Source organism: Felis catus, chromosome C2, assembly GCF_018350175.1.
Source record: "Felis catus isolate Fca126 chromosome C2, F.catus_Fca126_mat1.0, whole genome shotgun sequence".
NCBI lineage: Eukaryota > Metazoa > Chordata > Mammalia > Carnivora > Felidae > Felis > Felis catus.
Window position 1 is genome coordinate 82,025,090 of NC_058376.1, and position 24,761 is coordinate 82,049,850.

Below are 24,761 nucleotides of genomic sequence, written 5' to 3' on the forward strand. Positions count from 1 at the left end.
TCAAAACCAGTCCCAAAGCTGGTCAGTGGGTTTCATCCACAATGGGTTTCATCAACAAAATGGTTTCATCCACAATGGGTTGGTTAGGTAACAGATAACCTGCTGCTGTAATAGATAATACTGGTTTAACACAATAAAGATTTATTTCCTGCTTGCTCCATATGGTCATCTAAGACCAGTTTTTTTTTTGTTTTCTGGTTGTTTTTTTTTTTTTCCAACTAATGGCTCTGCCATTCTCCTTTGGAGAGAGTCAGTAAACTTTTTTTGTTAAGGGTCAGATAATAAATATTTTAGGCTTTCTGGGCCATATCATCTCTTTAACAACTGCTCAACTCTGCACACAAAAACAGCCATAGATAATATGGAGTCAAATTAGTGTGGTTGTGTTCCAATAAAACTTTATTTATGGGACTGAAATTTGAATTTGATATAATTCGCATGTGTCAGAAAATATTATTCTTTTTTAAAATTTTTTTTTCAACGTTTATTTATTTTTGGGACAGAGAGAGACAGAGCATGAATGGGGGAGGGGCAGAGAGAGAGGGAGACACAGAATAGGAAACAGGCTCCAGGCTCTGAGCCATCAGCTCAGAGCCGGACGCGGGGCTCGAACTCCTGGACCGCGAGATCGTGACCTGGCTGAAGTCGGACGCTCAACCGACTGCGCCACCCAGGCGCCCCAAGAAAATATTATTCTTTTTTGTTGTTGTTGTTGTTTTCAACTATTTGAAATACAAAACCATTCTTAGCTCACCAGCAGTACTAAAATAGGCAGTGGGATGGATTTGGCCCTCAGACCATAGTTTGCCAGCACCTGCTCGACAGTCTCCTCCAAGGCCTTACAGTTGTTCTCTGCATCTTCTACATCCTGGTAGTAATGAGGGATCTTGTGTGAATTGTTAGAGTTCTTTATATATTTTGATGCAAGTCCTTTACTAGATATATGATTCCATGGTTCTTATTATTTTCTTTATGGCATCCTTTGAAGCACAAAAATTTTTAATTTTGATGGTGTCTAATTTATCTATTTTTTTCTTTTGTTGCTTATGCTTTTGGTATCATGTCTAAGAAACCATTGCCTTATCCAAGGTCATGGAGATTTACTAATAAGAGTTTTATAGTTTTAACTCTTCAGGCTGTGATCCAATTTGAATTAATTTTTGTAAATGATGTGAGGTAGGAGTTCAACATCATTCTTTTGCATATGGATATCCTGTTGTCCCAGCATAATTTGTTGAAAAGACTATCCTTTCCCCCATTGAATTACCTTGGCACCCTTATCAAAAATTGATTGGCCATAAGTTATGAGATTATTTCAGAACTCTCAATTATATTTCATTGCTCTATTATGTCTATCCTTATACCACACTGTCTTGAATACCATAGCTTTGTCATAAATTTTTAAATTGGGAAGAGTGAATCCTCCAACTTTGTTCTTCCTCTTCAATATTATTTTGGTTATTCTAGATTCCTTGTATTTCTATATGAGTTTTAGGGATATCATGTTAATTTCTGCAAAAAGCCAGTTGGATTTTTGATAGGGATTACATTGGATCTGCAGATCAATTTGGGTAGTGTTGCCATTTTAACAATACTAAGTCTTCTGATCTATGAACATGGGTTGTCTTTCTATTTATTTAGGTCTTCTTTAATTTATTTCAACAATGTTTTCTGTTTTTTAGGGTACAAGTCTTACAATTCTTTCTTAAATTTATTGTGAAGTATTTTATTCTTTTTAATGCTGTTGTAAGCAGATTTGTTTTCTTAATTTCATATTCAGATTGTTCATTGCTAGTATATAGAAATAAAATTGATTTTTGTATATAGATCTTGTATAATGCAACCTTGCTGAACTTGTTTATTAATTCTAATAGTGTGTATGTGTGTGAATATTACTGAATGTCCCATCCTCTGGAGCACTTAACACAGTGCCTAATCTTAACTAATATTCAATCCATTTGTATTTCTTGAGAGCTTGTTTGGAGGTTCTAGCAGCTACTCATAAACCCTTGACCAAAGAACAGTCCTTCTGTATCAGGGAAGGTTGTCCTCTTCAACCAAGAATGCGGCTTCTATTTGTATTCCTTGAATTGATCTCTTTAAATGCCCCATTGCCACAGAAGCCTCTCATTTACTGAGTATTTTCCAGTTCCCAACATCACTGAATCATTCTTTCTCTGCGTGACTCTTATCTGCAGGCTTGGGAACAATGGGCCGAGGCATCGTCATTTCTTTTGCAAAGGCCAAGATCCCTGTGATTGCTGTAGAATTGGACAAGAAGCAGCTAGAGACTGCCGATGGGATAATAACCTCCGTTTTGGAAAAGGAAGCATCCAAAATGCAGCATAGCAGCCACCATTGGTCAGGACCAAAACCCAGGTTAACTACGTCTATGAAAGAGCTTGGTGGTGTAGATTTAGTCATTGAAGCAGTATTTGAGGAAATTAACTTGAAGAAGCAAGTCTTTGCTGAATTGTCAGCTGTGTGCAAGCCAGAAACTTTTTTGTGCACCAATACTTCAACCCTGGACATTGATGAGATTGCTTCTTCCACTGATCGCCCTCACTTGGTGATTGGCACTCACTTCTTCTCACCAGCTCATATCATGAGGTTGTTAGAGATTATTCCCAGCCAATACTCTTCCCTTACTACTATTGCCACAGTTATGAATTTATCAAAAAAGATTAAAAAAATTGGAGTAGTTGTAGGTAACTGTAAGGGATTTGTTGGCAATCGAATGTTAAAGCATTATTACAATCAGTCATATTTCTTGTTAGAAGAAGGCAGTAAGCCAGAAGAGATAGACCAGGTGCTAGAAGAGTTTGGTTTCAAAATAGGACCTTTTAGAGTGTCAGATCTTTCTGGATTGGATGTGGGTTGGAAATGTCGACAAGGGGAAGGCCTCACTGGACCTACGTTGCCTCCAGGAACTCCTGCCCGAAAGCGGGGCAATGAGAGATATTGCCCAATTCCCGATATGCTCTATGAATTAGGACGATTTGGCCAGAAGACAGGTAAGGGTTGGTACCAATATGATAAACCATTGGGTAGGATTCACAAACCTGATCCCTGGCTTTCTGAATTTCTGTCACAGTACAGAGAAACCTATCACATTGAACCACGCATCATTAGCCGGGATGAGATCCTTGAGCGCTGCTTATATTCACTCATCAATGAAGCATTCCGTATCTTGGGAGAAGGGATAGCTGCTACTCCAGAGCACATTGATGTTGTCTATTTATATGGGTATGGATGGCCAAGGCACGTGGGTGGGCCCATGTTCTATGCCTCCACAGTTGGGTTGCCGACAGTGCTAGAGAAGTTGCAGAAATATTATAGGCAGAATCTTGATATTCCACAACTAGAGCCCTGTGACTATCTGAAAAAATTGGCTTCCTTAGGAAACCCTCCTCTGAAAGAATGGCAAAGCTTGGCAGGACCCCCTAGCAGTAAATTGTGATTCAGCCTTCCAGGTTGTGCCTCACATGCTGACATCAGGTGATGCTCACTGAATTTCACTGAAATTAAATCTGAAAATCCAAAGTAAGATTGCTCTGAAATACAAAGCAAAAGAAATAATTGGTTAGATAAACCTTCTCTTTGGGTCTTCTGTCTGATTATTCTAATGGGTCAAATCTTTAGGAGTGTGCTTCCTATGCCTCTGAATCTGTCCCTATCGAGTAAATTATTTCAATCCCACTGAATAAACTGTGTTAATACCAAAATAGCTAAGGAAAGAGACTCATGGATAAGTTGAGGCTTCCAAGTGCTTTGATCATTGGAGAAGGGTGTCATCAATTAATGACTGAAAAATGCAACTAAGCCACAAATTCATTTTATCCCTTTAAAACTCACACATGTGGCACTGGTAGGAAATCTTATGGATCTGTCGTTCAACAAACATTCATTGTGCACCTCCTGAGCATCTTGCACAGCATGTGGCAAACCTGGAGTCCAGAGGGGCATTAATCCAGCATGGAAAGCTGTGATGAAGTTTAGTCCATAGTCTGCGAGGTGGAGTGGAGATAGTTGGCAGGGTCGAATCAACAATGAGGGTCTTTGTGAGTGAGAATGGAAAGTTGCTCAAGGAGAGGCAGAAGTAGTTACCAGAAAGAGAGGAAGAGTGTCAAAAGCATAACAGTATTAAAGTGGGCAAAACACAGTTGAGAAATAGTGAGGGAGTCAAGTACTTCACACTAGAATGGGGAACTCAGAGTAGCTTGGCAAGTCATACTTGGTGTATTACTTCCATCTACAGCCCAGGTACATGTGCACAGTTGTGCTTGCTGCTTGTAAGGCGCTCAGTAATGTTTGTTGATAATTTCCGCAGGACCAGGAGATGCCTACAACCTATCTTTCTTTTCTGTGCATGGAGATGAAACAGAAAGTAATCATTATTGATTTAATGTAAGAAGGGATCTTAGAAAACATCTAATCTCCTCTGATTCTATGATAAAGTAATGATGCCAATTTCCCGGTCATGATGAGCTTTGTGATGCCGGATATGCAAATTGTTGAATCTTGAAAAGTCTGACATGACTGCAAAATAAATTCTGTATAGTTTTGTTATAATTATAAGAGTTCTCTTTATACTTTTAATGGGCTGGTCAACGCAAAAACTTGTACACAAATGTTTATAGCAGTGTTCTTCATAGGAGCCCCAAGTTGGAAACAACCTAAATCTCCATCAACTGGTGAATAGATGAACAAAGTATAGTATAGCTATATAATAGAATATTTGGCCATAGAAAGAAACAAAGTACTGATATTTACTACAACATGATGAACCTTCAAAATGTCATGCTAAATGAAAAAAGCCAATCACAGAAGGCCACATATTGTATAGACATTTATATGAAATTTCCAAAGTAGGCAAACCTATAGGGAAAGAAAGCAGATCGTAGGATGCCTAAGACTGGAATAATTAGGGGCTAGGGAATGGGGAGTGACTGCTAATGGGGACAGGGTTTCTTTTTGGGTTGATGAAAACATTCTGAAATTATTGTGGTGATGGTTACATTACTCTGTGAATCTACTAAAAACCACTGAGTTGTGTAGTTTTATAAATTTTTTTTTTCAACGTTTTTTATTTTTGGGACAGAGAGAGACAGATCATGAACGGGGGAGGGGCAGAGAGAGAGGGAGACACAGAATCGGAAACAGGCTCCAGGCTCTGAGCCATCAGCCCAGAGCCTGACGCAGGGCTCAAACTCACGGACCGCGAGATCGTGACCTGGCTGAAGTCGGACGCTTAACCGACTGCGCCACCCAGGCGCCCCGAGTTGTGTAGTTTTAAATGAGTGAATTGTATGGTATATGAATTATTCCTCAGAACTGTCACTAAATAAGTAAATAAACAAATGGGCTCAAGTTGTCTTTTAGTGTGATGTAAATGAACTTTCATAGTATTTTCACCTGTGAACCCAAATAAAATTATCAAACGTTCTGATAGAGAAATATGGAATGAATATGTTTTCTGTTATCAAAAACAAAAACAAACAAAAACCCTAGAGTGTGCCTTGAATTGTAGTTTAATTTAGAATAATTTTTCAATTGTATGTTGCTGGATTTTTATATAAATTGGTCCTTGAAATTAAAGATAACAATAGAAAATGGGCGCCTGTTTGGCTCAATCAGTAGAGCATGCAACTCTTGATTTGGGGTTGTGAGTTTGAGCCCCATATTGGGTGCAGAGATTACTTAAAAATAAAATCTTTAGGAGCGCCTGGGTGGCTCAGTCAGTTAAGTGTCTGACTTCACTTCGGGTCTATGATCCTGCTATTCATGAGTTCGAGCCCCATGTAGGGCTCTGTGCTGACAGCTCAGAGCCTGGAACCTGCTTTGGATTCTATGTCTCCTCTCTCTGCCCTTCCCCCACTTGCATTCTCTCTCTCTCTCTCTCTCTCTCTCTCTCTCTCTCAAAACTAAATAAACATTAAAAAAATTAAAATAAAATAAAAAATAAAATCTTAAAAAAAGACAACAATGGAAAAGATTTCTGGGGACCCTTGGTGGGGGGCTCAGTCGGTTAAACGTCCGACTTCGGCTCAGGTCATAATCTCACGGTTTGTGGATTGGGGTCTCACGTTGGGCTCTGTGCTGACAGTTCAGAGTCTGGAGACTGCTTCAGATTCTGTCTCTCTCTCTCTCTGTCTCTCTGCACCCCTTTCCCACTCCCGCTCTCTCTCTGTCTCTCAAAAGTAAATAAACGTTAAAAAAAAGAAATTATTTCTGTAATTTCTTGCAGCTTGGTCTGCAAGGTGACTTATTTTCAAATTAATGTTAAAGTGCATGCACACACATACACACACACACTTTTTCTTCTTTAGACACTGAATGGATTTTATTTTTTTTTTTCTTTTAAGATTTATTTTTGAGAGAGAGACAGAGCGCGAGGAGGAGAGGGGCAGAGAGAGAGGGAGACACAGAATCTGAAAGAGGCTCCAGGCTCTGAGCTGTCAGCACAGAGCCCGACGTGGGGCTCGAACTCACGGACCGCGAGATCATAACCTGAGCCGAAGTCAGCCGCTTAACCAACTGAGCCACCCAGGTGTCCCTAAGTGGATTTTATTCTGAGTTCTTAAAACTACACTACCCTCTAGATTGGGGCTTTGAAACTAAAGTGTCTATGAGTAGATTTTATGAGTCAATAATCCCTAAAAATTTACACTAATGTTTGTGTATATGTATCTGAGTGTCTTTCTTAGAAGACATACCCTATCTTACATCATATTCTCAAAGTGTCTGTCACCCAGTAAAAGTTAAGGACTAACATTCTCTATATAATGTGGAAAGAAGAAATGGGAGTTCATTTTTTCTTATTTTATATGAAAGGAGGCAAACCTCATTTAAATTTGTTGGGTCCTACATACAACAGTGGTTAATATGATGAAACCTGTCCAGGATATTCTATTTCATCCTTGAAAATGCACTTGCTTAAAAGGCTTATTTTGTTGCTGTTGATAACTTTAAAACTGCCTATCTTAAAAAAAAAAAAAAAAAAAAAAAAAAAAAAAAAAAAAACAGCTTCTGAATGACATTTTAAAAATGTGTCCTAATGGCAATTGACTCTGAAAAGAACTATATATTAGAAGCACCCTTGAAGCTTTGCCATAATACTCCAGCTTTAAAGATGAGACTAATGATGTTCCTTAAATCAGTAAAGCCACTGTGCAGCTGCAGTTGCTATCTACTTATTCATTTCTAGCAAGAACAGGTGTGTGTGAGAGATAAGGTGTGGAATCCTAAACTCCCTTGATTAATGATGTTTCAGAAGTGTGTATGCAAATCATACTCCACAGCACGGTAGGAACCTGAAATTCCTAGGGTCTAACATTTGTCTCTCAGACACCTAGTTGGGGCACCTGGGTGGCTCAGTCGGTTAAGCATCTGACTTTGGCTCAGGTCGTGATCTCATGATTGGGCTCTGTGCTGACAGCTCAGAGCTTGGAGCCTGCTTCGGATTCTGTGTCTCCTTCTCTCTCTGCCCCTCCCCCACTCATGCTCTCTCTCCCTCTCTCTCAAAAATAAATAAACATTAATATTTAAAAATAAAAATAAAATAAAATAGGCACCTAGAAATCAGAAATACTGTAGGTTTACTTAGATTGGCTGGATCTTCTTGGTAGCCAATGATGAGATGAATAGAAACTAAGTTCTCTGGACTATGTTTAATAATAGCTTTCTGTGAGAACAAAATAGACTTTGATTACTGGGACTATCAATGCCATCTGCTTATCTTGCCACCTTATAATTTTGAGATTAATAGACAAGTTACGCTGCTTCCTAGCAGGACAGCAACATTATACAACTGTGAGGACACCATTCATACTGTGTTCCAAGGGGTTGCCATTCACCTAGAAATACTGTGAATAGCATCCCCTGGAGTTGGGCAACACCCTATATTGTTTCCAGGGTACTCTGTAGAGATTTCAAGTCAAAAACTCTTCTGTTTATCGCTCTAAATATTTTCTTTTTAATTTTTTTAATGTTTATTTATTTTTGAGAGAGAGAGACAAACAGAATATGAGTGGGGAGGGGCAGAGAGAGAAAGACGCAGAATCCAAAGCAGGCTCCAGGCTCTGAGCTGTCAGCACAGAGCCGGACATGGGGTTTGAACGCACGAACTGCAAGATCATGACCTGAGCTGAAGTCTGATGCTCTACTGACTGAGCCACCCAGGCGCCCTGCTCTAAGTATCTTTCTAAACAAAAGTTAGTTGACAAAAGTAAAGGCAATGTCTCTCTTTAGGTTGGTGTCTCCAATGGAACCAAAGTTTTACAAAGGTTTCGTCTTGTCTGTTCATCTTAGTCTTTTTTCTTCTAGAATTCTGACAAAGAGGAACGTGAGAGAGATGAGCAGAGCTCTTAATTCTTGTCCAGGGTATTCCAGGGCATTTCAATTGTAATATTTATTTATTGTCTTTCACCAAACTTAAAATAGCCTAGCAGAATGAGTGCCTGAAAGCATCTAATAAGATGACGTGAGCAGAGCTGATGCAATCTCTCTCGTGCACATCTTCCACTGTAGTTAGGGTTATTCCACCTTCTCTAAGAGGCAGCAGTTGCTAATTCTAGCCATAATGTGAAATCCTTCGGATGGGTAGGGCAAAACCTTCTCCAACCCGACCATAGATGCATTTGGATTCCCGAAGCCTACCAAGGCCTAGAGAGTTGTTTGTTTGTACGTTTTGGCAGACTGTTGGCTGTCCCCCAATGTTTTTCTTCTTCTGTAGTAACGAACTTCTCGCTTTTTAGTTGAGCATTTGATAGCTCAAAATACACAATATATTTGTCAGCTTCTCTTGTACCAGTTGTGAACATGTGACTGCGATCTAGACAATGGGATGCAAATGGAAGCATCACATGGGAGCTTTGGGGGACCTCCCTTAAAATTCACATGATGTGCTTCCTTTGCTCATTTCTTTTTTGTCCCCTCTTCCATTTTGCTGCCTGGAACACAGGTGTGACAGCTGGAGTCCAACCACTATGCTAGGCCAGGAGGACAAAGGTCATGCCTTAGGGATAGCAGAATGGAGGGCTGTGAAGAGGTTGGTCCCCAAAGACCTCAGGGAGCAGAGCTGCTACTTCAACAGTCATTTATGTAAGAGAGAAATCAATTCCTATCATGTGTAGAGAAGCCAGTGTTATTGCAGGTCTTTCGTTATTACTGGTAGGGCCAAGAATCAGTGGGTCTTTGTTTTTGTTTGTTTGTTTTTGTTTTTCGCAGTGCCATAGGTAATTCGGATGCACAGGCAGGATTGAGAATCCAGTCTCATTAAACAGGATGTCTTGTTTTAAGAAAAAAAAAAATTCCCAGTGTGATATGATTTTCAACCCGATATTGAATTGTCCATAAATTTTTATGTTATGTTTCACTTAGAATTGTTGTAGGCAGTTCATGGAGATGCCCAGCAAGAAACTGAGAATAGGGTTTTAAATCAACATTCAGTAGGAAACAGCCTCACAAGCCTACTTGAACCTCAAATGGACTCTACTTAGAGACAAAAACACTCAAAGAAAGTTTGCATTATCAGAAGGAAAGGGGATCGACAATGGCACAAAGGAAAAGAAGAGTAAGTTAAGAAGCAGTATCTCTGTGCACTGACCACAAAGGAGGTGCTAAAACTGGAGTACACAAACCTCCTGCTCAGTAGGTCAGAGACCTCCAAATGGAGTGCCCCTACCCAAGGAAGTGTAACAGATGACTCGTAGAGGTACAGGCAGAAAGTACTAGAAATAGGATTGTCTAAAAACAAATTAATCGTTATTAATATTTCATGCACATGTAGACACCGTCAGCCTCCCCAGGTTGCATCTCAGACAGCCCTATGTCAGGAGTGAAGTATCCTGCAGGGAGAGGGCGAGTTCTAACACATATAAAAGGTTCACAGCGGCTTCCTCCTCTTTCATTTGCTGTCAGCATATTAAGAAATACTGCAGAATATGTATGCTGGGGTAAGTGGATATTTAGACTTAATTATTTAATCTAACTACACGAAGCCTCACAAAAGATTCCTTGAAAGAAAGCACAATTAAAGATAATGCAAATAATACAAACAAAGGTAGACAAGAAAACTCCAGAGCTGTTAGGTCTGATACCAGCTTTTTGTCAGGTACATTACAAGGTAGAATTATTTAGTCAGATCTGGCAAGATGTTGATCAAAGAGCTTTGAAACGATCAAAAAAATTATTAGGAATGTTGATTTATAACCTACTATTCATGATGAATCTTGGCCTAAGTGTGTGTTGTGTCCTATGGTATTAGTTAATAATAGTATGAAACCGTCACCTATTAAAACAGGTTTTAACATTATTTCATCATTATCTCATCACTTATAAATTTCTATCTTATCATGTTTTATAATGTGTGTACACCTCAATATAGTAACAAAAATATCCAATTTACAAACATCCTACATGTTAGAGATGTATGCTAAGATGTAAGTGATCCTTTACTCAGATCCTCCTTTAGAATGAGAGATTTATTGGGGTGCCTGGGTGGCTCAGTCAGTTAAGCGGCCGACTTCGGCTCAGGTCATGATCTCGCGGTCTGTGAGTTCGAGCCCCGCGTCGGGCTCTATGCTGACAGCTCAGAGCCTGGAGCCTGTTTCAGATTCTGTGTCTCCCTCTCTCTGACCCTCCCCTGTTCATGCCTTGTCTCTCTCTGTCTCAAAAATAAATAAACGTTAAATAAGAAAAAAATTTAGGGGCGCCTGGGTGGCGCAGTCGGTTAAGCGTCCGACTTCAGCCAGGTCACGATCTTGCGGTCTGTGAGTTCGAGCCCCGCGTCAGGCTCTGGGCTGATGGCTCGGAGCCTGGAGCCTGTTTCCGATTCTGTGTCTCCCTCTCTCTCTGCCCATCCCCCGTTCATACTCTGTCTCTCTCTGTTCCAAAAATAAATAAAGGTTGAAAAAAAAATTAAAAAAAAAATTTAAAAAAAAGAATGAGAGATTTATTTTCCTAGCTGCCAGCAGTGCAGCCAGAAAATGGCCTTCTTTGGGGATTGCCTTGCTCAAAGTCACATCTTCCAAAGGGGTCTTGCATCCAATGAGTGCTCAGTGCAGGAGTATAAGTGCCTGGTCCTCTTGTCCTAATTCTGAAGGTCTGACAGCTCTAGAGCTCCCAGTGGCATTGGTCTGAGGCCGTCATCCATACGGCATTGAAGCTCAAGTTCTCCCTCTCCTCATTCCTGCTTCCTCCTCTCTCCTTCACAGGTATGAATCCCAAGAACACTCCCTAAACATTCTGCACACTAATCTCCATGACAGAGTCAGCTTCCCAGGCAATCTAAACTACGACAATGAAGGGGTGTGATCCAAAATGTTTGGAAACCATTGATCCACATGCTACTTGGTATTCATTTAATAGGTTTCTTTTGATCTCACATGTCATCATTTTTTATAAATATTCTGGGTGTGCTAGAAAAGAATGTGCATTCTTTGATAAATACGGGATTCTATTGTAAGCTCAAGGTTGTTAATTAAATTGTTTGTCAGATTTTCTATTTAACCTTGATGATGTTTTATCTGCAGTGTGCCCCCTCCTGTGATCAGGGTCAATTACCCATGCCACAGTGGTGACTCCTTTCCTTGGCACAAAGAACCAACAGTGACTGAGTGCACATACGGTGTAAAAAGGCTCTTACTCTGTCCCTGGTGGAAGCATTTCCTCTCTAGGAACCAGGGCTTCTAGATCTCGGTGTTAGTTGCTGATACAGTAAGCAAAATTCTCCAAGTGGGTCACTGGCAGTGACGGTAGATGGGGCCATATCGGTTTCCACTCTTTGTTTCCTATAACCTTGTATTCTACCTATTAGGAACATAGCACCACATTAATGGTTATTGATTTAGGGTGTGAACTGCATCCGGAGGCCCATACCCCATCCGCACAGATTATCATCTCCGAGCTGCTATCTCAACAGTAACTTCAAAGAGATGTTATTCTATTAGGAAGGCTAATAGCTTCTGGGTGTTGTGGTATGTAACCAAAGTAGGGAACCCATGGTCAAATGGCCACTTCCATATCACCTTTGTTTTAAAGTGTGTCCTTTGATGCAATATTATGTGGGCTCTTGTGTCACTGGTTCAGACCCTCTCTAAGTCCTCGGAAAATGAAGCCCTGTAATCAGGAAAGGAAAACACACACGTGGGTGTGTCAGTTTCAGTCAAGATAAATCACTGATCTGCTGACTGAAGAGTTCCAATGTAATCGGGTTAGCACCAAGTGGTTGGTTGGTCTCAAAGGACAGTACAATGTCTGGTGCTAGTTGTACGTTCAGCAGCTAGATTAGCGTTGGTGAGTGGGAGCCCATTCTGATGGGCTCATGAATACCTTCCATCCTGACCGCCAAGCCCACTCTGTTTACAGGCTAGTTCTGCCCGAAATAAGGTGGGCAAGGACTGGATCATTAATGACAGCAGGCCTGGCCACTCTACCTACTTGTTTGTTTGATTACTCTTTTGTGGTAGAAGTTTTCTGAATGATATTAACACACAGCTCTTCACGCTTTGTACCCATTCCCAGAGGTCCATCCCTCAGTTCCCCAGTTTTTGCTGTCTCTTATATTCCAATATTTTTCCTTCTAGGCCCTGACCAACCATCTGACCATTTGGCAATTTGCCATTGCCCATATATATTCTTACCTGAAGCCACTTCTCTTGAGTCTTTTGATTCCTTCTTCTTTCACCATCTGCCATGACGGTTCTGGGATTTCTACTTCACTGAGTATGTGCCATCACGTTCTCCAAGCCTCCAAGAGCCTACTTAGCAGTCTATTAGTAATGTGTCCCAGAGTCTTTGCCTAGGCATTAAATTCTCTATCACGGAGAATGCTTCCTTATTGATAAGCTCTCTTTACCAACGCTTATGTCTGCCTTCACCTTGATCCAGCACACTCAGGGCCCACTCCCAAACATACTCTCCTGGTTTCTGCTGATACATGTTGGCTAGTCCTATAGATCCTTGGGGTTATAAAACCTTCCCTCAGTCTCGGCACTGCCCTGAATGGGTTATTTTGTGACTTAACTCTAATTATTTTTCTGGTGGCCAGGAAGGAAGATATTTCCTGAGTTGGGCATGTGTCTGGCAGAACAGAAGCCTCTGAATTGTCTTGGAGCAAAGGGTGGGGGTTGCGGAATCACAAGTCTTTAGAAAGCATGGCAGCTCTCTTCCACAGAATTTTATGTTTTCAAATTCATTGATCCAGATGTCCCCATTCCAAGTCACAGGGTCCCTTTTCTTCCCAATGAAGGCCCTAACTTTGGCAAAGCAGAATTGCCATGAGAATCCAGCCCTCTCTGGAACTCCATTTCCATTGTAATGTACTCCTCGGCTAGATCCTGTTTTTCCTGCACTGTGACTACAGGAGGTGAGTCTCTTACATGCTGCCAGGGGAGGCCTCTGACACTCACTGTTCATCTTACATTGGTAATTAATGACCTTCACACCTTTTATTGTATTTCTCTAGAGCAGCAGTAGCCCCCAGCAACAGCCATCTGATTCCATGTAATTACAACTTCCTATAAACCTCTCAAATGCCTGAGATATTGCTCTCATTACCTTCTGTGGATATCCCACCTCAACTTCTCCACTGACGAAAATTTTAACTTTCGCACGGCTGCAGCATGCTAGAAGCTTTTGATATTCCACTTACCACCAGTGATGACGTTTTCATTGTCAGTTGCCTGGTTTGTAACGCAGCTCCAAAATCCCGTTTTAGAGTTTGCTTCCTGGGACCAGTTCTGTTAGCATCTGTCATAGGCCATGATCCCCAGGAAAGAGACTCTGGTGATGAGATTTCCATGCAGAAGGTGTGCTGCTGAGTGCTCTGGGTAACAACATCTGTAAAGGAATGAAGAAAGCAAGACTCAGCTGAAGGAGGAGTTGAACTGCAAGGCAGGTACAGCAAAGCTTCGGCGGGCCTCCTGAATTTGCATGCCTTTACTTGCTTTCGAATGTGGGTTGTCCCCGGTGAGGCATGGCCTTGAACAAGGTATCTATCTACCTTCAGGTCCTCGGCCTCTCCCAGCAGCCAACACCCCCGGGGGGCTAAGGGAGTAAGTGCCTTGGTACTAAAAGGAGGTATGTGGGCAGTGTACCACAGCATTCAATACACAGCTTTGCTGTGTATGCATATTACTCTCATTGTACCTTATCCCTGTTTTGGTCATTTACTGCAGAAAGCCCAAACCCCCAGCCACCTCTCACTTCATCCCTGAACTCTCGGCCCTACGCAGCTCTGTGTATCTCTCTATCTGATGCCTTGTCTTCCTCAGCTTTCCAAATCCTTCCCTTGAATCCTCAAGGAACTCAATTCCCAATCAGCAGAATCTTCTCTAGTCTCAAAATATTCTCTGAATATCCCGACATCTCCTTGGCCTAAATTCTTAGGGTCTTCAAGGGGGTCTCCAATGAATGGCTTCACCAGCAAGCTTCCAAATAAATTAAGGAATAAATCAGAAAGTAACTATGGGGGCCTAATATCACCTTTATTAGTGGTACAGTCCAGGTGGAAGGATGTGGGTTTCGGTATGTTAAATCTGCAGATTGGATAGCACTGTACTTGAGAATTAGATCTCCCCAAACAGTGGCTGCAGTACTGGACCACACGTATAGCTTTTTTTTTTTTTTTTTCTGAAGCCCTCAGTTACATAGTTTTAAATAATTCTGTATGGCATGTGAGTTGTCTCAGACCCTTTTGCAAACAGGTGAGGAATAATTGGGAAAAAAAAAAAAGAGATAGGACTCTCAAAATCAGATAAACAGTAATAGAATGAAATGTGTCATGGGGAAATGAATAATGTAGAACATTAGTATTGGAATTCAGAGAAGGCGGTGGTGACTAAAAAATTAATGCCACTAACCTCAAGGAAGCTATCCTATTACATTTTCTCATCCATTCATTTCCCCAGTCCTCTGGCTGACTGTTCCTGCCTCCTATTCTGAATTCCATCACTGCCTTCTCCATCCTCCTTCTCAGTTGATGTCTTTGTTTCCTTCCCAGAGAAAATAGAAGCAATCAGAAGAGAACTTCCACAGGCAGCCATCAACACATATACCCACCTCCCTGCATCTGTGCTCACGTATCCTGTCTTCCCTCCTATTTCTGTGTGAACGAACTATTTGTCAAAACCCAACTCCTCCACTCGGCTCTGGATCCCATCCCCTTTCACCTACTCAGACCCGTTCTCCCAGCAACCCTTCCCTCTTTCTTCTGCCCCAACTTCCCTTTCTCTGTGGCTTCTTACCAATCAGTCTACAAACAAGCTGTAATATTTTCCATTAAAAAATATTTTAAAAAACCTTCTTCCTGTCTTAAAAAATCTTGATCCTGTCTCCCCTTCTAGCTCCCAACACTTTTCTTTCATTCATAGTAAAACTTCCATATTGATTATTCTCCTTGCTTCCCATTGCCTTCCTCTTATTCTCTCTTGAACCTATTCTAATCAGCCTTATATCCCCACCACTCTACCAATACTGCCTGGTCAAGGTCACCAATGCTCTTCTATTGCTGAGTCCAATGGTCAGTCATAGTTTTTATCCTACTTGACTCATCAATCATTCCCTCTTCCTTACAAAGCTTGCTTCACCCCCGTTCCAGGATCCTACCCCTCTCTTAATTTCCTCCACCTCACTAGCCTCCTTCTTGGTTTCCACTGCTGTTTCTTTATTTCTCTCACCTCCAAATGTTGGAAGGCCTTGGGGCCCAATCTTTAAAGCTCTTCTTTCGTTTATGTACATCTACTCTCTTGATGATCTCAGCTGCATGACTTTAAATATCATCAACACACTGAAAACTCCTAATTTCACACCTTTAGCCTGGACAACTCCCATTTGTCTTGTCTACTTGAAATATACATTTGGATGTTTAACAGATATCTAAAACTTAGAATGTTCAAAACTGAGCTCTTTGATGTCTGTCAGCCCCCACTCCCCCATACAGGCTTTACCTAAAGCTTGTCTCATTCTCAGTAAGTAGCAGTCCCATCCGGCCGTTTACTCAGATTGTAAACCTTAGTGTCATCTTTGACTCTTCTATCTCACTCTCCATATCAAATCCACCAGCAAATCTTAGTGGCTGTACCTGCAAATATATTCAGAATATAAGTACTTACTACTGGTTCTTCTGTGGTCACCTGGATCCAAGCTATAATTCCTCACCTAGGGTAAGCACACCCTAACTGGACTCCTTTCTTCAGCCTTTGTTTTACTATGCCCTTACTGACACAACAGCCAGAGCAACTCTTCTATTCAAAATCCCCCAGTGGTTTCCCATCTCATTTAGAATAAAAATGAGATTATCTGCAATGCCTCAAGGCCCCATAACTTCCTGGTCTCCTTGGTGTTCTCAGAATATGTCAAGCAAACTCCCACCCCAGGGCCTTTGCACTTCCTATTCTGTCTACCGGAAACTCACTCCCCCCAGCTATCTGCATAGGTTGCTCTCTCTCTCTTCTTTTGCTGTTTCAATGTCACCTTGTGAGATCTTTCTCTGCCTATACCACATACAATAACAACAATTCCCTTCCCCTATTCTTCCTATTTCTTCAATATTGCATTTTTTTCCATAGCAAAATTACCATCTGAAATATTATATATTTCTTTGCTTATTTTCTCTGCTCCCTCCCCAAATGTAAGCTCCTAGAAAGCAGGCATTTTGGATAGAAACATTGATGATCAATTGTCTGTTTAAAAAGTGTCTAGCACAGCTTAACATAATGTGTAAAAACTAAATTTCCATTGGTAACCTAACTTTTGCCTTGTTTACCCACCCCTGACTTTAGAACACATGATCCAATAAAATGTTTCCTAATTTGAGACTTAAATTTAAGAATGCTCACAAAGAGGGGCACCTGGGTGGCTCAGTCGGTTAAGCGTCCGACATCGGCTCAGGTCATGATCTCACGGTTGGTGAGTTCAAGCCCCACGTTGGGCTTTGTGCTGACAGCTCAGAGCCTGGAGCCTGCCACAGATTCTGTGTGTCCCTCTCTCTCTGCCCTTCCCCCATTCACAAAAATGAATAAATGTTAAAAAAATTTTAAGAATGCTTACAAAGAACTAAAAACCAAATTACATGTCTCTCAAAAATGAATAAATGTTAAAAAAATTTTAAGAATGCTTACAAAGAACTAAAAACCAAATTACATTTTGTGGTGTAACTAACAAATTCTCTTTATTTAAGACCATAACATTACATAAAAAGAAATACAAAATTCAAGAATAGTTATTAGAATATATGGAAATTTGAAATCTGAAGTGTTGGAGAAAATCTAAGTTTTGCTATACTACTATTTTTTCTATTACCCAAGTAGTCCTTAAGACTATCTCATAATTTAGGCTCTATGTCAGAAAATGGAACAAGCTTCATTAAGTAAAATTTAAATCATTCCAAGAACTAGGTGTATTCAGACTGGGTTTTTTTCTGCACTCCCCACTAGATGGCGCTGCTAAGAAGTTTTCTAAGAAATTCCAATTTAGGGGTTCTCTTTTAACTAAGCAATAGAATATAATTCATATGTTTAAGGATGGTTCTCTAATAACATTTGTTTTTATAACTTTAGACAAAGTATTCTGTAGGCTCCTAGGGCTTGTGTGCGGACGTGATGAGGGTCAGTTTCATAAATAATAGACAATCTGAGTAGGTGGAAATTGGAGATAGAATTTCAGCTGCAACAGCATTTGAAATTATTAAATTCCCAGCGGTCAGCATGTGCTTGGCTTCCAATAACCTTTCCCAGAAGTTTTAGCAGAACTCCTGAATCATAGATTTTGTTAAGTCTATAAGAGTGAGCATTATAATATCATGTCAATTTAAAAACACGGTTACTTATTCTTATATGGTTCATGAAAAGCCAGCTTTATTAACTGTTTAAAATAGGGCAAGAGTTTTTAAAATAGAAATTGAACAGTTGGACCTATGTTTTTTTATATGAAGATATTTTGTCTATTAGGCAGAAGATTCAGGATTTTTTTCAGTGTGTAATACACCAATGTAATAGTATGAGGTCCTGATAAAATACAGAAATTAGTCCCCTTGACCATTTCCTAAGGATCACTAATTTCAGTGGGAAAACGCAATGGGTATAGGGAGCCAGATTCTATAATTTGCTACAGATGTGTGGCTTTCATGGAAACTTAAGGATCAAAGACCTCCTTTATTTTATCCTCTGTGGAAATAAATTTTTGCTGTGAAATAGCCATTATGTTTTATTTTCCAGATTAAAATTAGAGCTTCTTTGCTGTTTACACGTTGATTCTAGTTCCCATCTTTCAATCCTTTTTTTCCCCAGCTTTATTGAGATAATAACTGACATATAACATCATACAAGCTTACAACATGATAATCTGATATATGCATACATTACAAATTATTGCCACAATAATGTTAGTTAACATCCATCGCTTCACCTAATTACCTTTGGTTCATGTGTGGTGAGAACATCTAAGATCCACTCTCTTAGCAACTTTCAAATATACAGTACAGTATTGTTAACTATAGTCACCTTGCGGTACATTAGATCCCCAGAAGCTATTCAGCTTGTAACTGGAAGTTTGTAACCTTGATCACCTTTGCCCTCCAGCCCCTGACAACCACCAATCAATCTACTCTCTGTTTCTGTGCGTTTGGTTTTTTAAAAAAATTCCACATGTATAAGTGAAATCATGCAGTATTTGTCTTTCTGTGTCTGACTTATTTCATTTAGCATAATGCCCTCAGGGTTTATCCATGTTTGTCTCGAATGTCAGGACTTAATCACTATTGTTCCTTTCTCCCAGTGTTACCAGAATTGGGATGGAGAAAAGGAAAGGCGTCATTTGCATAATCATTTGCCTAATCATCTACATGTATTTGCATAAGTTATAAATCTATCTGGAGTAAATGAGAGGCAGACCCAATGAGAGAGAGGAGCCTGGAGTGGGGGTTGGGACTTAGCAAGGGTCTTCAGGGATTTTCCTTCAGGAGGAAGGGAATCTGGATGATAGCATCTGGGAAGTCAGGAAAGCCAGACCAGCTGACCTCTTGGTTTGAGGGCGTTGAGGCTTCAGGAGGCTACAGACTGTGAAATTGTCCCTGGAAAGAGCAAAAGAGGAAAGAAAAGTCAACAGCATAAGCAAAACTCAATGTACTTCTTTCTCTTTTTCTCTAAAGCTGATGTTGCCACTTCCCGGTGCCTCAGCCTGGAGATGAGGCAAGAGGGATCTTAGGGCAGGGGATCAGCAGCTGTTCTGCCAGGGGAGGGGCCCCCGGCACACAGACCCCTTTCTTCTTCCAGGAGGGAGTGGGAAGCTGCTGTAAGTGGAGCCTTGTTATTTGGTCTCTCCACCCCCAGTTTTCAGAGGGAAGCTCTCTGTAGCAGTCTGTTTCCCATTCCTGGGCAGGAGAACAACACAAAGAGAAATAATTCCAGCGTATCAGTGCCTCTTTTAACTCTTGTGTAGTTAGGCAGTTTGGCAGTGCTAGCCCAGATCCCAAAGCTAGAATCTGGCTTAAGCAGGAGGAGGCAGCTTGGGGGGGGGGGGGGGGTCTTGATCTGCTGCCCCAGATTCATTTGTTTCTCTGCTTCTACAATAGTTAGTTGAATTGTTAGAGCTGTAATTGACAAACTTTTAGGATCACACCTTTTTTGGTTGAGAGAGAGAGAGAATGTACCCTTAATATATGCATAATAATCATTGTTTTAATTACAGAAAAAAAAAACTTCCACAGCACTTACTATATTGCAGGACACTATTCTTAATATCCTGCATGCGTTAACTCAATTTTCACAACTCTATGCAGTAGGTATTATTATCTCCATTTTATAGGTGAGGAAACTGAAGCACAGAAAATATTCTTTTCCAAGGACATACAAACGCGAACCCAACATTTTAACCCAGACAGTTTGACCCCAGAGTCTGTGCTCTTAACTTTTATGTCATGCAATATGCACTTATTTATAATTACAAACGTGTATATACCTTATGAAACATAAACATACATGGATATTTTTAAAGGTAAGGGTAAGAATAAACATAGATAGAATTTCTGATATAGTCTTCCTTTACCCTAACAGACTGTTTTGTGATCTCTCATTTTAGAGACCACTATTTGAGAAGAGTCCCTCCAAACCTTTCCAGCACCAGGATCCCTTTTAAAATCAAAAAGTTCTGCAAGTGCTCATATAAGAGTTGTACTTTTCACATCTCTTGATTGAGAAGGGAGACTGCGATTTAGGCTATTAAGTAACACTTGTGCTTTTAAATGATTTCTAACGACAACAGCATCTATATAATGTAGAAAACATTCCATATACATATGCAAGCCACCTTAATTTTTCAACCTGCATACAATACTTGGTATACTTATAGATTTGCCTACCTCTTAGGATGATCCCAGGCCCCAGGGCATACACAACCTCTGTAGATATTGAGATCTGCTGGTGTGATGGAAAGAGTCTGGGTCCAGAAACCAGTCAGGACTAGATCAAATTCTAGTTCCACATATGTGACTTCCACATACGTGACTTCCGCATAAGTAACAAACACTTTTGAACCAGGGGTTCCTCCTTTGTAAGATTGGGATAACCCATCCTTGCTTGTTTGTTGTAAAGAGAGCCATAGATGAAAAGTCTCTGGTGCAAACTGACACAGTAAATCACAGCTACTGGTCTCAGAAGCAGGTCTGCTCTGAACCTGCTGAAGCTTAAAATTCAGGTTGCGGCACTTGCGCTGGCCCTTCCCCAAACTTTGGGAAGGCCCTAGCAATTTTGTGACTTGTAAATTTGTATTCTTTTTCTTAAAAAGGTCCCTAAAATTATATATATTTCAGGCTCACGTTGGACCCTCCTTCTAATTACTACCATACAACCCTTCTGCTCTAGAGGGAAAGCCCCAAGGGATGAAGTACCGTAATGCCAAATGAAGGGCCCCATCCCCCTCATTAGGAGTAAAGGCAAGCCTGTGAATGAGTGAGGCAGCATTCAAAGCCAGCTCCAGGAGACAGGGCTTAAACAGCTAGCCTTCAAGAACATGTGAAAGTGATAACTATAAGCATTCAGCCTCATGGGGGGGGGGGGTGGAGTTAAGAGGGGGAGGCCCTGACAGGGAGCTGAGATGCTTCCTGACTTCCCTAATCCCTGCATAGCAACCTTATCAGCAGGGTGCCCTTCCCCATCTGCCCAGTCAGACTCAGAATTGCGATCATCTCTTAGTTTGGCCCTGAAGCTCTGAATTATGTCCTAAATTGATGATTCTCAATCCTGGCAGCATGGGCAAATCCATCTGGGGAACTTTGAAAAAGTATGGATACTTGAGCCCACCCCCAGAGATTCTGATTTAATTGGCTTTGGGTGGGGACCTGGCCCTGGTATTTTTATAAGCTCTCCAGGAGATTCCCATGTGCATCAGGGCTAAGAACCGCTGTCTAAATCGTATGAGCAGCTTCAGTAGGACAAACAGTGATGTCAGACTAGTGGCCAGCAGTGAAATAGACAGCAGCAGATGGCACAAAACCTTCCCCAGGACGAGCGTGGGCCTGCACCGTGCTAGGAACAAGGATGGCCAAGAGCTATGACTGTCTCTGGCCCACAAGAAATTTGCAACCTAGTCGGGGAGAAATGCACAGGTGGGTTGCTATGATGCTTGGAAGAGGGCTTTTGGTTCAGCTAGGATGTGTCAAGGAAGCCTGCCTGGAGGAGTTACCTGAGTCATAAAGGATAAAGTATCCAGATGAAGAAGAGAAAGGGAATAGTTCTGGGCAAAGGCTTTGAGGTATGAACTGCGCAGCGAGTCTGTGACGGCTAATTTTTTGTATGAACTTGACTGGACCACCTGGGGTGCCCAGAGATTTGGTTGAGTATTATTTCTGGGTATGCCTGGGAGGGTGTTTTTTGGATAAGATTAGCATTTGAACTGATACACTTAGTAAAGCAGAATGCCCTTCCCACTGTGGGTGGGCTTCCCCCATGAAGGCCCAAATAGAAGAAAAAAGCAAGTGCACAGAGGATTCTCTCTCTGCCTTATGTCTCAGAACTGGGCTATCGGTCTTCTGCATTCAGGCTTTCCTTGCATTGGAACTGCACCATCGGTTCTCTTGGGTCTGGGCTTCTCAGCCTTCATAATTGTGTGAGCCAATTCCTTACAAAAAATCTCAGGGCACCTGTGTGGCTCAGTCATTTGGATGTCTGACTCTTGATTTCGGCTCAGGTCATGACCTCATGGTTCATGGGTTCGCGTTGGGCTCTGGGCTGATAGCCTGGGGCCTGCTTGGGATTCTCTGTCTTCCTCTCTCTCTCTGCCCCTCTGCCGCTCGCTCACTCGCTCTCTCAAAATAAATAAACATTTCAAGAAAAATCTCTTCATGTATTGAAGAACCCTGAGTAATACAGAAGGTGTATCGGTCGGGGTGGGGATGTGGGAATGACATACAATTTGGGATTACTAGAGCAGAAAAAAAAAAAAAAAAGGTGAGGCAATGACATTAATTAGGTGGGTGGAGGGGTAAACAGGACACGGATGGGACCATTGAGCAGGCTGGAGGAGGCTGGCAGAAGCAGCTGGACTGTCTGGAGCTGGGCCGGATGAGCAGCCTCTGTGGAGAAAGAGAGGGGCTCAGCTGGCAGTGCAAACTGGGAGAACCACGAACCTGTCCTGCCCACACGAAGCCCCTCTGGACCGCAAGCTGTAGGAGAAGGGACCACAGGGCTCTGGATAAACCTAGCCGAAGGAGGTGTTAGAACAGGGAAGGGGCCACCTTTGCTGGGTTTGAGTTCCTTTGGGTTCATGTAAAGAAAGCCCTGGGCACACCCCTCCCCTAGGATAGGGCTTTTTGACAAACAGAGACTTCAGACCATCCTCAAATTTAGTCCAGCACCAACCCCCACACTCCCACCTACCCCCACTACCCTCCCCCCATTACCTTGGCTGGCAACACTCTTTCCAAAGCCACCTCACTTAGGAGCTCAATAATATGTATTTATTCTCAATAATACATTCTGTTTGAAAGTTTTTTTTTTTTAAGTTTTTGTTTGTCCATCTTGTCTCTGATAATGTTCTTCATGCTTCTATGATCAGAAATTTGTTTCTTCTCCACCACTGGGATAAATGTTTTCCTGTTTACATTTCTGGATCATTTAGCCAGTTTGTTCTAGTTTGTATTTAACGCTCTGATTCAGGATAATATTACTCACTATGTTCCTGGCACTGTGCTAAATGCTTTACATACATTATTAAGTTACTCCTCAAAACTATCTTCAAACATAGGTTTTATAAGTCCTACCATACCAAGAGTAAAAGGAGTCTTAGGAATTTTAAAGACTTGCCATAGTCTGGCAAATGAAGCGATTCCAATTTGGTTCTTAAATACCGCATAAGTAAATGATTTTTATACCTATTTCTGGTTGTCTCAGTAGCATTTATTACTGATTCCTTTCCTCACTGTATTACTTTTGATTTGTCATACTCAAACTCTTTGAATGAATCTATTACATCTGTTTTTTTCTGATTTAATTATGTTTTCAATGTTGTGCCCTATTGCCTTCATGATTAGCACTTTATGTTTTAAAATGTACTAACACAAAATATAAAGTAGGATAAGTCTGTAATCATTATATTTCTTAAAATAACCCTTCTTTAGATTTTTTCTTGTTATTATACCAGAGGAATTGTACTCTTTGTTTGTTAGGTACGTTAACCTGCTGAGGCTTTGATAAATCTACAGACTAACCTTGAAAATACTATTATATTTACTTTCCTAATTAGGAGCAGGCATAGCACTCAATATGTTACGCTCTCTATAATTTCTCTGAATAACCCTTGCCACAAATTAAGTCAATCCCCATGCATTTAATCTGTTTTTGTTGTAATAGCAACAATAGAAATCCATTTTTATTGTATTCCCTGGTTTTATATCAGCATATATATTGACGTGAACATATAATTCAATGCAATCTATACATAAATATTATATATACATATATACAAAATTTTTAGTGTCAGTTCTGTAGCTAAACTCATTACTTTCAGTAATTTTTGGTTGATTTCCTTAGATTTCTAGGTCTGCAATCATGCCATCTGTAAAATAGACACTCTTGTTTCTTCCTTTCCAACATTTATACATAATATTTTCTTCTTGATAGCTACTGACAACATTTCTAGAACAACAAATCCTGATTGAGAAAACCAATGTGTGTTTCTTTAAGAATAAAATAGACTCTTTCTTTTCCATGCATACTCCATCATGTTTAGACTGGCAATCCAACATTGCTAACATTGCCTTCATTTCCTGTTTGGAATGGCTGAAGATAAAAATAGTTTGGAGGCAGCTGAAAGAAAAATAAGCAAAAAGGAAAAAAAGTATATCATTAGGGCATTTGGAAGCAATTGTTCCTATTCCCTTTTCCTGGGCATTGCTAAGTTATTTCCTACATGTGAGCCTCTTGAATTCATCTCTCCTTGGATCCTGGATCCCTAGTGCCACAATCTGTAAATATGAGAGTCCCTGCCCTGAGGTGCTAATATTTTTCTTGTTACCAGTCCTCCTTCCTGCACATGCTTTCTCCAGAGTAAAGGATATATTCTTATATAAGAGAAATGGTTTTAAACAATGCTGACCAGAAATCCACCTTTCTGATGAAATTACTAAACTAAATTCCATATGACAAAAAAAGCAATCTCTAAATTATTAACACTTGATTTTAAAATTTTTCATCAGGAAGAGATGAGAATTATAGCCAACAACTTATTAAAATCTCTTTGGATAAAACATATATATCCAACATGAT

The 24,761-nt window shown here is 40.7% G+C and overlaps 1 protein-coding gene and 1 long non-coding RNA gene across 5 annotated transcripts in view; one reads left to right on the plus strand and one right to left on the minus strand.

The window, feature by feature from the left end:
* EHHADH (enoyl-CoA hydratase and 3-hydroxyacyl CoA dehydrogenase) overlaps positions 1 to 4,572 on the plus strand; it is a 44,616-nt gene extending 40,044 nt beyond the window's left edge. Inside the window, exon 7 of the mRNA XM_003991838.4 lies at positions 2,199 to 4,572. Coding sequence (XP_003991887.1) covers positions 2,199 to 3,460 — 1,262 coding nt within the window. The 3' untranslated portion in view covers positions 3,461 to 4,572. The remainder of the gene's footprint in view (positions 1 to 2,198) is intronic.
* On the minus strand, positions 3,418 to 20,497 carry LOC123379995. 4 transcript variants are annotated; one of them, XR_006585189.1, is made up of 7 exons: positions 20,360 to 20,497; positions 18,894 to 19,072; positions 15,951 to 16,084; positions 14,865 to 14,996; positions 13,655 to 13,842; positions 12,645 to 12,761; positions 3,431 to 3,554 (listed from the first exon to the last, which is right to left on the minus strand). It is a non-coding gene; the product is annotated as an uncharacterized LOC123379995 (long non-coding RNA). The 4 variants fall into 4 exon arrangements; XR_006585190.1 differs by lacking the exon at positions 12,645 to 12,761 and having other exon boundaries at positions 3,418 to 3,554; positions 19,019 to 19,072; positions 20,360 to 20,496; XR_006585187.1 differs by lacking the exon at positions 12,645 to 12,761 and having other exon boundaries at positions 3,418 to 3,554; positions 20,360 to 20,495.
* Positions 20,498 to 24,761: the final 4,264 nt, after the last annotated feature.